Genomic DNA, 14758 nt, shown 5'->3' with positions numbered 1-14758 from the left:
CCTGCCTTCAGGTGTATGTTCGGACGCTCGGCTTTGTTTACTTGAGCCTTGGAGTAGAGAAAAAAATAACCTGGGCCCTGGTGCCTCCCAAGCGTTCCATGTGAGAGGTAAACATCTGTTCTCTGCAAGTCATGTTCCAGTAGGGGTTGTTTCTGAAAACGGTTTGCCCTGGACTTACTCTGCCGCAAGTTGTTGGAGACGTGTTCTCTTTTTTTTTTTTTTTTGGTTTTTCGAGACAGGGTTTCTCTGTGTAACTTTGCGCCTTTCCTGGAACTCGCTTTGGAGACCAGGCTGGCCTTGAACTCACAGAGATCCTCTGCCTCCCGAGTGCCGGGATTAAAGGCGTGCACCACCATCGCCCGGCGAGACTTGTTCTCTTACCTCACAGTGTAGAGTGTGTTAGATACTGCTGCATCCCTGTGTGTGTGGAGAGAGGCCCTTGTGAGTGGTTCACTTTCTGACAGAGTGTGTCAGAACTGGGATTCGGGCTGGTGGTTTGGTGCTTGTAGACCAGAAGCCGAAGCTGATCTGCAGCGTAGAGAGACCAGACAGAACTGAGATACTCCTGCTGGCAGCACCAACCCCACACTCGGGCTTCCGGAAGATGTCACCCCCAACCTACTCAGGAATTCGCAGGCTGGCCTTGAACTCCTGATCCTCCTGCCTCCACCTTCAAATGCTTGGATTTCAGGTGTGTGTTACCACACTCACTTGAGGCATACTGAGTTTCAGAACTATAACTGTCTACTGGGGGTAGCTACTGTTTCAGTTACCTGTACTGTGTAGCTTCTGGGGACAGACCCCTTGGGAGCAAGTCCTTCCAGTTACTTTCCAAAGCCTTCGCCAGCACTGCCATTGAGCTGGAGTTAGACTTGACTTTGAGAAACCCCTCCTTACTGAGAGACGAGCTCAGTACTTAGATCATCAACATTATCTTAGCCCTTGGCAGAGTGGGAATGGAGAACTCTGAGAGGCAGCCGAACAGATAGTTCCTGACTAGAAACCTTTACAAAGACTGGCTTGGCCACACACTAGAAATCACCCTGATGGAGACAGTGTGGTATGCAGAGATCGGGAGCTTGGGGTAACATGCCAGGTTTGAAAGTGGATAGGTACCCAGAGGTGGGCTCTCAGAATAGGTTACATCTCAGCTTTCTAGAAGCTGTCAAGTCTTCCAAGGCTTTCAAATTCCCAGTGGTGTCTGAGCCTACCTACTAGCCTACTCGGAATTTTATTTTTCTTAAACCTCCCAAACTTGAAGTATCAGAATAAAAGTCCTCTCCCTTGTTGAGTCTCAAGTGGAGTGACTGTAGGGAACCATTCTGGGGTCACGGCCTGGGTGGGTGGAGTGTGCCCCTGAGAGGTGAGCAGATGAAGGTATCAACTGGGAAATTCTGCCGGAAGGACAGACTCCAAGGAAGAAGTCCACACTGTCCCCCATTCCCATATTCATCTCCATGTGTGAGAAGGAAGAAAGGCTTGAAGTTGGCTTGACGGGCCTTCACGGTAAACAGGAAGTCTTAGAACAGATTTATTATAGGTCTAGTGAAAGCTGGCTGCCTGGCTGGGCATGGTGTACAGCCTTGTAATCCTAGCACTCAGGAGGCTGAACTTGCAGGAGGGTTGAAAGTTCAGAGCCATCCTAGGCTACCACGTCTCAAAAAAAAAAAAAAAAAAAAGGGAAGACTACCTTAGTGGTCATCTTGATTGATTTGGTCACCTCTCTTCAGTAACCTCTGCTGTCACCACCCAAGCTTTCAGACGCCCACCTTCCCTTCCTGTTTAATATACCCTACCTCCACCTGGTCACACATACAGGGGATCAAGTTCCCCCCCGGAAAAATAACCATTTCCTCTTTGGAATGAGGGACACAGAGGAGAAACATACTTTTTTGTGGTCCAGTGAGTGAGTGAATGAACTTCGTTTGCCATTAACCCTGCCCACGTAATTCCAGTCTGTTTCTGGTTCAGCCCCTATCTCGTGTGTTAATGTGTGTACTTGGGTACTTGCGTGTGTATGCACAGCATGTGAAGGTCAGAGGACAATCTTGGGTGTTGTCTCTCAGGTACAAACACTTGTTTTGAGGCTGGGTCTCTCGTTGGCATGGAGCTCACTGTCTCTGCCCCCTGCGCCCAGCACCAGGATTACAAACACACTACCATGCCGGGTTTCTTTGTCTTATTTGTTATTTTTGGTTGGTTGGTTGGTTGGTTGGTTGGTTGGTTGGTTGGTTGGTTGGTTGGTTGGTTGGTTTTTGGTTTTTCAAGACAGGGTTTCTCTGTGAAGCCTTGGCTGTCCAGGAACCCACTTTGTAGACCATGATGACCTTGAACTCATAGAGATCGGCCTGCCTCTGCCTCCCAAGGGCTGGGACTAAAGGTGTGCACCACCACTGCCCTGCATTTTTTTTTTTAATCTTTTATGAACTCTGGGCATCAAACTCTTGAGGTCTTCATGCTTACATGGCAAGTACTTTGCTGGCTGAGCTGTTCCCCATCCCCTTATCAATCTCATTTCCATTGTTTCCCCTTGGATTTCATTGTGACTAAGGGACTTTTTAAAAATTACACTTAAGCTAGGCGGTGGTGGTGCACACCTGTAAGACCAGCACTCAGGAGGCAGAGGCAGGTGGATCTCTGTGAGTTCGAGGCCAGCCTGGTCTACAGAGCTAGTCTAGGACAGGCTCCAAAGCTACAGAGAAACCCTTTCTCAAAAAAACAAAACAACGCCGGGCGGTGGTGGCGCACGCCTTTAATCCCAGCACTCGGGAGGCAGAGCCAGGCGGATCTCTGTGAGTTCGAGGCCAGCCTGGGCTACCAAGTGAGCTCCAGGAAAGGCGCAAAGCTATGCAGAGAAACCCTGTCTTGAAAAACCAAAAAAAAAAAAAAAAAAAACAAAACAACAACAACAACAACAACAAAAATATTACACTTACTAACTGGGTGTGGTGACGCGCACCTTTAATCTCAGCCCTTGGGAGGCAGAGGCAGGCAGATCTGAGTTCAAGGTTATCCTGGTCTACAAAGTGAGTTCCTGGACAGCCAAGACTACACAGAAAAAAACCCTGTCTTGAAAAACCAAAAAAAAAAAAAAGAAAGAAAAAAAATTACATTTACTCATTTGTGTGTGTGTGTGTGTGTGTGTACATACATGTATGAAAACCACAGCACAGGTGTGGTGATCAGAGGATAAGGGCTGAGAATCGGCTCTCTCCTCCACCGACCGAGTGGGTCTTAGGGATGGCACCAGGTTTGGCAGCAAGCGCTTTACTGTGAGCCGTCTCACTGGAACAGCATCTTTTCCCTCTCAGATAGTCTCAGCATGTTGTCCAGGCTGAATTCCTGGGCTCAAGCCTCAGCCTCCTAGAGCTGAAACTACAGATAAATACCATCATACCTAGCTTCTGATGTCTCTAGACATCTCAGGATCCTCTGTCACAGGCAGAGGGTGTCCCCCACTAGTTTGGGGCTCTCTGAGGTTGGAGTTCTGTTTGTCTGGAGCTCTACCCTGAATGGGGACAAGCAGTTGAAGGGGCCACTTTATACAAGAAGATTGATGAGTGACCTAGGACCAAATTGTAATCAGGAATAGAGGGTGACTTCTTTAAAAAAAAATTTTTTAAGCTTTATTTTGTATGTGTGTTGGCACACACATACCATGACATACATGTAGAGGCCAAAGGACAGTTTGGAAATGTTTGCTCTGTTCTTCCACCTTGTGAGCCCTGGGGATTGAACTCCAGTTGTTGGTCTTGGCAGCAAGTGCCTTAACCCATTGAGCCGTATCATCAGCCCAGATGGTGACCTCTAGGCAGGTCCTCAGGAATCGAAGGAGAAGAGGCCCCTGACCCCACCCCCAGATGCATGCAGTGCCTTCCCCATCAGCATCTTTTCCCACCCGCGGATGGACCTGGGCTGTGTGATCTTTATCTGCTGTTCTGACATCCTGCCTTCTGCCTTACACGGCCGAGGAAGCTGCTCGTTACTGCTCACTCGTTTATTGAGCCCCACTGTATGTTGGGCATGGGATACAGGGTGTGACGCTTACCCTGTAATACATAGGCACGAGAACTTGGGCGCAAGGGACAGCTGGGTTACTCCAGCCTGTGAGGCCACACTGCCTTGTGCGCCGTTGCCACCTGATGTCAAGAGTCCTGGAGGAAATGCGGGGTTCAGTGCAGGCCTGCCGTGAAATGCCCGAGCTGAGGACAGAAGACCCTGGACTGCTGGCCAGAGGTTCTTCAGCTGTGATGTTCAGGGAAAGGTGGGCATGGCATCATTGGGGAAGCGTCCTTTGGGGCTCACTCTGAACCCTGGTCATCCTCTTCTGTGCCCAGGGAAAATGCTACACGTCGCTGGTGACTGAGAGAGTCTGGCCTTCCTCTTTGACTCTGGAGGCCTTCTGTGGCCACTGCTCCAGCCCCTGCACTCTGGTGGTGTGTCTCCTGTCCGCAGGTTCCTAGAGCAATGAGATTACATGTTTATCTGCCACATCTCCAGCCACCCCTCGCTCATCATCCACAGAAAGGGGAATGGTATCCTAAAGCCCGAAAGATTTTCCTGAGGACATGGAACTACCACTGACCAGGAAACCGGTTTTGTTACTAGCTCACTGTGTGGCCCAGGACAGATGACTTTCTGTCCCTGGAAAATGGTGTCTGTAAGCAACCACCTCACCCCATGCATGTAGAACATTTATTTCAACTTAATATCGGGGTGAGTTCCAGAGACTCTCTGGAAGACTCATACCCTGAGAAAATCTCAGGGGAAAGAGAGTTCATTCCTGTCTGTCTTCCCAGTAGCCAATGTTCTATCCGTAAAGATGGGGAGGAGCCAGAAGTCAGGCAGGACATGGAAACACTAGCTCGGTGTGACCTGCATCCGACCACTGTTGGATCCGCTGCCCTTCTTGCGATGGCTGACTGGCTCCTCCCCCAGCCTGAACTGTTGATTTGCATGCCTGGCTTCAGGGACCACTTAGTGACCCTTGTTGACTAAGAGTTTCTTTAAATTCCTGATCTAGGGATCAACAACTAGGACTTTACAGACAAAGGTAGGAGATGGGTTCCACTGAACCTAGCGGACATGGGCTGGGCAAGATACAACTTCCTCAGGGCTGGCAAAATGGCTCAGCCTGTAAAGGTGCTCATCACCATGCCCGGCCACCTGAGTTGGGTCTCTGGCATATGATGAAAGAAAAAAACCAACTCTTGCAAGTTCACCTCTGACCTCCGTACACCTGCTGTGGCACACACAAACACAAATACTCAACAGACCAGCAGGAGCCTCTCCCATCTCTTGTAACTCAGTTCCTGCCTCCCATGGACCCTTCTGCTGGATAGAGTGGTAGAGCAGCCCATTCTGTCTGATGGCAGCAGACGCCTGGCTGTTTTCCCATGATGCTCTTGTCACCCGTTAGATGCCCTCTCCTACCTTCTGTGGACAGACCTCTCGCGCCAAGGAGGTCCTGCACTATTCTTCCCAGCTGATACCCTGGTGAGGGAGGAAAAAGAGGTAAAGACGAGAGGAACAGTAAAGGAAGGCTGCCTTGGGCATGGAGTAAGGACAGGCAGGGTAGAGCTGGGCCTTCCAATTGCAGCCTTTCTCACTCGGGAGGTGAAGGAATGCGCTGGACCCCTCTATTCATCCATGCCTTTCCTCATCAAGTCCTCCCTCTTGCTAGACCTTTCACCAATATTTCCATGCTCAGAAACGAGGCTGAGTATTAAGGATGCAGAGTGACCGAAGCCCTGGGTCTTCTGTGTGGAGTTTCCAGGCTGGCAACAACAGCCATGTGACACTGTAGGACCGCACAATGCAGCGTGCCAAGAAGACCGTCACTACCAGAACATGGAGACAAGCTGTCTGCTCAGGAGGGGCAGGCCCACGTTAGCTGCTGAGGATGGAGCAGTGAAATCAGTAATGGCCCCAGAGGGCATGAGGGGCTAGGCCTGTTGCGCACAGCATTCAGGAGTTGTGGGAACAAGTTGGTGTTTGCTGTGCTGTTTTGTTTCATTAGAGACAGATTCATGCTTTGTAGTCTGGGTTGGCCTATAACTTGTAATCCCTCTGCCTCAGCCTTCCAAGTGCTAGGATTACAGGTGTAATCTGACCCCTCTTGTGATTCCCTTTCTGCTGAAGGGCTTAAGTAGAATAAAGCCTACCTGGATTTGCAGTTCTAACATCCTCAAGGGGCCAGGGCTTGAATCTCTGAGCTCTTCCTGGTTGATTCATTTTCTTAACTCTGGTAATTCTGAAGCTCTGGCCCTGTCTTCCCACCCCTGCAGGCATTCCCTGGGCAAGCATATCCCACCCTTGGGGGAAATAACCAGAAAATTCATCTTCTGGTCAAGTCACTGCAGCCCTTGGATGGTACCGCAGTGCCAGCCAGGCATGCCCCCAGCCGGGCATGCCCCCAGCCGGGCATGCCCCCAGCCGGGCATGCCCCAGACAGGCATGCCCCCAGCCATGCAAGCCCCCAGCCAGGCATGCCCCAGCCAGGCATGCCCCCAGACAGGCATGCCCCCAGCCATGCAAGCCCCCAGACAGGCATGCCCCCAGACAGGCATGCCCCCAGACAGGCATGCCCCCAGACAGGCATGCCCCAGACAGGCATGCCCCCAGAGAGCTTCACTGCTTGTTCCAGGGTAGCTAATGGCCAGCACAGTGTGCCCCGCCCCAGGAGCATGCTGGGGGTAGACCAGGGTAGCACTCACCCATTCTTTCCCTTGGCTCAATCGGACGTATCCCTGGAAGGAGAAAGGGGATGAAGACTGAACTGCTTCCCTGGAGGCTTAGTGAGAGGTGTGAGGGGTTTTTCACAGGGACTCTAGGAACCCCATTGTCCTTGTGTCACAGTGGGAATGTGCCCATAGGAGGCAGTAAAGCGTAGATTGACATCACTGGGACTTGGCATCAACCAGAAGGCATCCTTGGGAAAGTTCTTATCAGAACCTCAGTCACCTACTGAGCATATGGGGTGTTGTTGACAGAGATCTGGCCATGGTGAGGTTCTGCTGTGCTCAAGGGCACACACACACACACAGTTTTTGAGACAAGGTCTCACCATGTAGTCTAGGCTGGCCTGGGACTTGTAGTGAGCTTCCTGTTCTGCCTCCTTAGTGCTAGGATTACTGGCATGTGTCATACCCAGCCTGCTTAAGTTTTTGTTTGTTTTGCTTGTGCTGGGGATTAAATCTAAGGCCTTACAAATGGCAAACACACCCCTTTTACCATTGAGATCCATGCCTAGCTAGTGCTTCATCTTTTTTAATGTCTGGTCACAAGGTGTGTGTGTGTGTGTGTGTGTGTGTGTGTGTGTGTGTGTGTGTGTGTGTGTGTGTGTGTGTACATAAATGGAAGCCAGAGGTGAACGTTGTCTTCCTGAATCAATGTCCACTTTGTTTTTTGAGTCAGGGCCTCTCATTGAGCCTGACGCTCACCAATTTGGTTTGACTGGCTGGCCAGCAAGTCCCTAGTATCATCCTGTCTTTACCTTCCCAGTGCTAGGATTACAGGTGCGCTGCCTAGATTTTCATGTGGTGTTGAGTGCTAAATTCAGGTTCTCATGCGTGTGTGGCAAGCACTTTACTAATCGGGCCATCTCCCTGTTCCCCCACCTCTTTTTTTTTTTGAGACGGTTTCATGTAGCCTAGGCTGTCCTCAAACTCACTATATAGCCAAAAATGACCTTGAACTTTTAATACTCTGTGTCCACCCACCGAGTACTGGGATCACAGACACATGCCACCATGTCCCACTTACGTTCCATATTTTGACCTTTCCCCCACTGGTTGTCTTGTGTTTTGCAAATTCTTGCTGTTATGAACAACTTGGCAATGAACCCTCCTGTGGTGCAAACATCTCAGGGCTCACGTGACATTCTCATACAAATTTAAGATTCTCTGATGTGAAACTATTGGTCAAAAGTGTACATCCTTTAATTACAGCACTCAGGAGGCAAAGACAGCCTGCTCTCTATAAGTTCCAGGCCAGCCTGGTCTACAGAGTGAGTTCCAGGACAGCCAGGGCTACACAGAGAAACCCTGTCTGGGGGGGGAAAAAAAGTACACAAAAACACACTTCCTACTTTGATGGATGCAGCCAAATGGACAGCATAAGTGCCAACTAGAGCATGTCTACTCAGGACAACAGTGTTGAAGAAAACAGCAAGCCAAGAAAAATTGGGCTCTGTCCAGAGTGACTTCTCTCTGTCTCTGGGACACCTTCCTTGTTTCCAGTACCCTCAGGTACACAATAACTGTGCTTGAACGGCACAGAACTGGCTGGAAAGCCTGCCTTACATCTAGATGCTGCTGTCCATTTCCCAACACTCCCCATCACCCAGGTATGGAACCAGGGTGTAAAGCATCAGCCCCGCTCGTGTGCTGGACAGCCCCTATATACCTGTTGCCATTGGCAGTCCCTAAAGCATCCTGTTTGGATGATGACCGGTAGGGACAGTGCACCTCAGCATCTGGTGAACACCCTCGACTTGGTGTTGCAGAAGCCACTCAGAACCACGCCCGCTGCCTTTGCCACTTACCCTCCACCCGCTTCCCCATCAGGCCATAGAACTGGCGAGTTCTGCTTCTCTTCGTCTCCTGAAGCTGGAGTTCAATGCTGGCAACAGGGATTCCCTGGAGAAGCCGAGAGTTAGCATTAGCGTGTGGAGCTGTTGAGACAGCGGAGCCATAACCATTTCAACAACAGCTTGGCACGAGGGTCTTTTGCATATTTTACCCCAAACATTGTGTTAATGATGATGTAAAATTGCACCTGCTGTGTTCCTGGTACCAAGTGTTCCAAGCACTTTCATTTAGTAACTCACTAATTCTCACCCAAACCTCACGACAATTGCCCAGTATTATTGCTGTCAGCATTTTATAGATGAAGACATACAGGTAACAGAGATGAAATAGTATGTCCAAAAATAATTGAGAAGTGGAGTCAGAACTTGAACCAAAGCCATCTGGACCAAAGGGCAGGCTTTCAAACACTCAGTCAGAATTTCAATATAACTATAACTACCATTAAGACTGAGGGGGCTGGAGAGAAGGCTCAGCGGTTAAGAGCACTGACTGCTCTTCCAGAGGACAGGTTCAATTCCCAGCACCCACATGGCAGCTGACAACTGTCTCTAACTCCAAGATCTGACACCTTCACATAGACATACATGCAGGCAAAGCACCAATGCAAATAAAATAAAAATAAATTATTTTTTTTAAAAAAAGACTATGGAGCCAGGCGGTGGTGGCAGCGCATGCCTTTAATCCCAGCACTCGGGAGGCAGAGCCAGGCGGATATCTGTGAATTCGAGGCCAGCCTGGGCTACCAAGTGAGTTCCAGGAAAGGCGCAAAGCTACACAGAGAAACCCTGTCTCGAAAAACCAAAAAAAAAAAAAAAAAAAAAAAATGACTATGGAGCTGAGCATGGGGGCATATGATGGTAACCCCAGCATTTGAGATTTGAGTGGCTGAAGCAGGAGCATTGTGAGAACAAGGGCAGTCTGAGCCACATAGCCAAAACACTACCACCACCACCACACACATCCACACACAAAGGCAGAAGCAGGAGGATTGCCCCAAACTGGAGGTTAAACTAGTCTATTGTAGTTCCAGGTCAGCTAGGGATAAATAGTAAGACTGTCTCAAAAAGAACGTGTGCCTGGCGGTGGTGGTGCACACCTTTGATCCCAGCACTCGGTAGGCAAAGGTAGGTGGAGCTCTGTGAGTTCGAGGCCAGCCTGGATGGTCTACAGAGTGAGTTCCAGGACAGTCAGGGCTACACAGAGAAACCCTGTCTCAGAAAAAAAAAAAAAAAAAAAAAAAAAAAACCATGTGACCCCTGTCCATTTTACATATGTGGAAATTGAGGTAGCCAACTAACCCTGATCAGGGTAACAGAAGCAGCTGAAGCAGGATTCAAAGGTCTTGAGAAATGTCAACAAAGACCAGAAGTGCAGGCCAACCAGGGCTAATGGCCGTTCTCCTTCCCATTGTCCCAGATTTACCCTTCCCAGAGCTGGGCATCCTGGGAGGAGTCCCAATGGGATCTGGGTGGAGCTATTGCCCTGGAAAAAGCCATTTTAATGCTCTAGTCTAGCCTAGTTGGCAAATATCCTTTCCAACGGCTGTAAATCTAAGTCGTGCCCCCACCCCCACCCCCCGTGACCTTGACTCTCTGAGGGAGCACCTTTTTTATGACCATCTCTGAACTGAGACAGGTAGGAACCGCCTTTTCCAACAAGGCTGAAGACAGGCCACAGCCTTGAGGCTCTAGGCTGGGAGCTGGGACAGCTCAGTGACTCCGGGCTGGTGTAGGATCACAAGGCTCCAGGGATCCAGCCGGGAGTCAGGGAAGACCCATGGGCTGTTTGGGACTTGTCACACCCTGTTTTCATGATCGATTGTTTTCTAAGTGTTGGCCTAATTCAGTCTCCCAATCTGTCTCCTCCCTGAGATGCCGGTGGCTGGGGCAGCAGTCGCCAGCTGGAGTCGCCCAGCCTAGCCAGAAACCAGAGAAAAGTCTCTTTGGAGATTTGGGCCCATCTTTGAAAAGCTCCCGAAAACCACTTTGCCTTAATAAAGGCCATCCTTCCAGCAGGAACTTGAAAGAGTGGTCTTTTACGAATTAAATAGAGCAGACCCTTCTATCCACCAGGTTTCTGCTAGGGGAGGGGAAGCATTAGGAGGGCCATTCTGCTTTACCCAGAAAGCCCAGGGGTGGCTGCAGGCAGGGCACCCTGGGAACTGGGAGCCATCAGATCATCATTTGTAGTGACACTTAGCAACCCACAGCGTCAGTCTGCAGGACTTCTGGTCATCTAGCCTCTCCTCACTCCTGCTGGATGAGCTAATTGACTGCGGGTGGGAACCAGAGCGGCCAATGCCGTGTGAAATGGATGACACTTCCATATGGCTGTAGCCAGTGTTCTCTACCATCCAACAGGACTTTCACACATTGCAAGTCTGTTACTGACTAAAAAAAAAAAAAAGTCATAGCTCCAAATGAGCTAGGGGTTAGTTTCTCTCTCCCTCCATCTTGCAGGTAAGGAAACCGAGGCTGAGAGTAGCAGGAGTCAGTGGGGAAGCTGAGACTTGAACCCAGGTCTCCCAGACCTGCTGTCCTCTCCCATTGCCCACATTTCTCTAGTCAAACTAGAGAGGACCACCTCAGCAGGGCTGTCTGTGCATAGTTTTTTTCTGGGGCCCATCTTGAATCTTCCTCTTCTCCTTAGGCTGGCCTTGAACTCTCTATGGAGCGAAGAATGACCCTGAACTTCTGACCCTTCTGCCTCGACCTCCTGAGTGCTGAGACTGCAGGCATGCACCACCATGCAGTTTTACGTGGTGTTTATGTGGATGGAACCCAGGACGTTGTGTATACTAAACAAGCCCTTTACCAACTGAGCCACATCCCTAACCTCCCACTCCTAACAGCTTCCGGGGACCTTACATGGCCCAGCAACACACACTAACATCAGCTGAGTGTCCTTTCCATCCTGGGACTGTGGGGAGACGGGCTCCAGATACCCACCTGGTTCCTAGGTCAGGGATTGGAGCTCCAAGGCCAGGGCCTTCGCCTAGGTCAGAGGTATTGAATCTCAGAGTAGGTTGGGGCTCCAACTTTTAGATTTATTTCCAGGGGCAGTACTTGAGAGTTTGGTAGTCACCACCATAGTCAAACACTGGTGCTTGTCAGGGAACCAAGGTGTTTCTTTTGTGTGAGACAGAGTAGTAATCCTGCTCTAGTTAGTCCCTTGAAAATAAGTTCTCTGATGCTCAGATACAGAGTCAGAACCTAGCTAAGGTGGAAGCTGTACTTTTGAAGCAGTACATCTTAGACAAGCTCCTTGACCTCTGTACCTCAGTTTTCTCATCTGTGAAATGGGGATAACAATGGTAGTTTCCCTATGAAGTTGTGTTTATAATATAGACAGTCGGGACAATATGAGGGACATTGTAGGTGTTAACCGTTTCTATACCCACAGCACACATTGTTGCTCTCACATGTACCAGTGCCTCTGATGGCTGGACAGATCAGGGCTCGTGGCCTTGACCCTCCCCAGTCAGGGGAGTTGAGCAGCCTGCCTTTCAGGGTTTGGGGTACACTCTGCTATCCTGGCAGCCTCAGAAGGGATCTCCCAGCCCTCCACCATGGCTCATCAGCTCAGAAAGGTACCTTCAGGTTCACGGTCACCCAGGGCTCTGCTTCTGTGCCGAGCGTCCGTTCCTCTCTGTCCCCTGCTGTCCTGCACACTGACGGCCCGATCAGGAGACACAGGGCAAGGAGGGGCAGCATGGTGGGCAAGTACTGCTCTGTCCGGGGAGTCCAGGAAGCCCCTCCGTCTGACGCCACCTCCTTCAGCAGCGGTCACTCCGGTGTGGGTGGAAATCTTCCCGGGTTCTCCAGGCTTCCCGGCCCCTCGGCTTCCTTCCTGTGGCTAATCCCATCTTTGGTCTGCTTCACTGACAGCCTCTCTTCCTGGCGGCTTGAGCCAATCCCATCAAAAGCCTAGACCTCCCCATAGCCACCCCCAACATTTGATCCCAAGGCTTAGCGCTGATGCAATGCCAGCCTCACCTTTGGCTGAGTTCCCTCCCGTGACAGGTACACAATGGTGTCGGCGTCGTATGTGGGGCCTGGAGATTACAGCTTGCCAGGGGCAACCCCCAGGGCAGTATCTCTGTCGCCAGAATCGGGAAGAGAGCTGTATGGCGCTTCCCTTCCTGCGCTCTCAAGGTTGGCCAATATGTCACTGCCCATCAGCCACCCCCTCTCCATCTCTTCTCCCTCTGCACTCTGCCCATCCACAGCCCCCACGTGTGCGTAGAGCACACTGCTTGCCCTGGGAGGTGCCAGTCGTTCAAGAAGCAAGGCTTCTTGCAAGTGGGAACTGAGATTTGCCAGAAAATGCCCTCTGAGTCCAAGCATCAGCCATGACCCTCAGCGATGTCCCACTATTGCCAAAACGGCCTTCTACTCCTGCACCACACTGGTCCCCCATACTTGTAGCCCGTGTGCCTCCCTGTCCCTCTTCTTTCTCCGAGTATGTATGCTCAGTCCCTGTCTGTTCAGCTCCTCCCTCTGCCTGGCCATCCATCCGTCTGTCATCTGTCAATCTGGAACCAGGGCCCTGTGGTCAGAGACCCAGGGTCCACTTGGAGCATCATTGTTGGATAGCTTTGTGACCTCTGGCTATAACTTAACCCCTGTAAACCACAGGACCCTCCTGGGTAACACAAGGCTGAGGATGAAGCGACATAATGCATGTGGAGCATTCAGCAGAGTGCGGAAAGGTAAATATTTAATGTCTGTTAACTATTGGAATTGTTACTTTTGTTTCTTTTTGAGATAAGAGTTTCTCTGTGCAGCCCTGGCTGCCCTGGAACTCGCTCTGTAGACCAGGCTGGCCTTGAAATCAGGGATCCTCCTGCCTCTGCCTCCTGAGTGCTGAGATTAAAGGCACCTGTCACCATGCCCGGCTATTATTATTACTATTATTGACTGCATGGGAAGATGATGAAGACACTCTGCCTGACCTCGTCACCAGAAATCTCTGGTGGGTGGGTTGCAATAGGAATTGTTTCGGAATGCCAGCACATGCTAAAATGCAGATTTCCTGGTTCAGCCCATCACAGGGAGTCACCCTGTCTTTTTTCACTCAGCGCCCCCATGGGCAAGACACCCAATACCTCCACCTCTCGTTTGGGGCTTTCCATCATCTTCCTTAACCCATTCCACTTTTGCCATCTTCCTTATACACATGCGGCAACAGGCAGGTCAGGCTCGATCTAAAGGAGTATTCTGGATTCGGGTGCCATTAGGGATTGCAGGATGGCCTGCATGTGGAAGATGGCCTTACCACTGCAGGCACAGACAGATTTAGCCCGAGAGGAGTTTATGAGCCTCAGTTTCCCTGACTGCAAACCTCCGAGGGCGGGGCGAGTAGTTCATGAATGACTGGGTAAAGGGCTCGCAGGCCCAGAGGAAGCCTGGGCCTCACTCAGCACTGGTCTTGAGGCTCCCCACTTCGCTGGCGAAGGAGCCACGGTGCCCGGGGCAGGATGTGGTGGGCGCACAGTGTGGACGAGGCGGGAGGCATCGGGCAGATGAGAGGGCGGGGAGAAGAGAGAGAAAACCCCAAAGTCCGGAAGGCCGAGAGGGAAGCAGGGCACCAGCTGGAAACCGCGGCTATTTGCAGCGTCGCCCTAGGTTTGCGGTCAGGCTGGGGCTGGAAGGCCCGGCGACCGGGTTCGCAGCCCCGCCCGGTGTCCTCGGCCACCCGGGCGAGGCCCTGGCCGATGAGTCCCTTTCGCGGCGACGTCGAGGCTCGGGAGGCTGCTAGGTTGGGGCGCCGAAGCCAGAAGGAGGACAAGGCCACCGGAGGAGAAACGTGTGCGGGCCTGGAAGGGTAAGAGTCTGGGGAAAACGCGGGGTGGGCGGGGCCCGGCAGGTTGGGGTGGGCGGGGCCCGGCAGGTTGGGGTGGGCGGGGCCCCGGCAGGTTGGGGTGGGCGGGGCCCGGCAGGTTGGGTGGGCGGGGCCCGGCAGGTTGGGACTCCCGTACTACTCGGGCGGGCAGCGCCCTCCACCTGCCAAACGAGGCAGCGCCCAGGACGGGCCGAGCTGGCCAGCGCCCCCTATCGGCTGAGGCCGGCAGCAGCCCTCACCGACCGATGCCCGCAGGTTCAGGTCCGGAACAACCGCGTGTGGGCGGCCCGGTCCGGGGCGGCGCTCTGGCCGCGGGGCGGGTC

At 51.7% G+C, this 14758-nt stretch overlaps 1 protein-coding gene across 2 annotated transcripts; it reads right to left on the bottom strand.

Moving 5' to 3' along the window:
• Nucleotides 1-4153: 4153 nt before the first annotated feature.
• Nucleotides 4154-12426, bottom strand: Tac4 (tachykinin precursor 4). Of its 2 annotated transcripts, none has more exons than XM_006972054.4 (5): nt 12185-12426; nt 8546-8639; nt 6717-6749; nt 5434-5493; nt 4154-4459 (listed from the first exon to the last, which is right to left on the bottom strand). In XM_006972054.4, the coding sequence occupies exons 1-5, from the start codon at nt 12302-12304 to the stop codon at nt 4302-4304; spliced, it is 465 nt and encodes a 154-aa protein (XP_006972116.2). In that variant the 5' UTR covers nt 12305-12426; the 3' UTR covers nt 4154-4301. The 2 variants fall into 2 exon arrangements, with proteins under 2 accessions (XP_006972116.2, XP_042138598.1); XM_042282664.2 differs by having other exon boundaries at nt 5449-5493.
• Nucleotides 12427-14758: the final 2332 nt, after the last annotated feature.

This window comes from Peromyscus maniculatus, chromosome 8 (assembly GCF_049852395.1).
Source record: "Peromyscus maniculatus bairdii isolate BWxNUB_F1_BW_parent chromosome 8, HU_Pman_BW_mat_3.1, whole genome shotgun sequence".
Classification (NCBI taxonomy): Eukaryota; Metazoa; Chordata; class Mammalia; order Rodentia; family Cricetidae; genus Peromyscus; species Peromyscus maniculatus.
The sequence above is the reverse complement of the archived record's forward strand: the minus strand, read 5'-3'. Positions and strand labels throughout refer to the sequence as shown.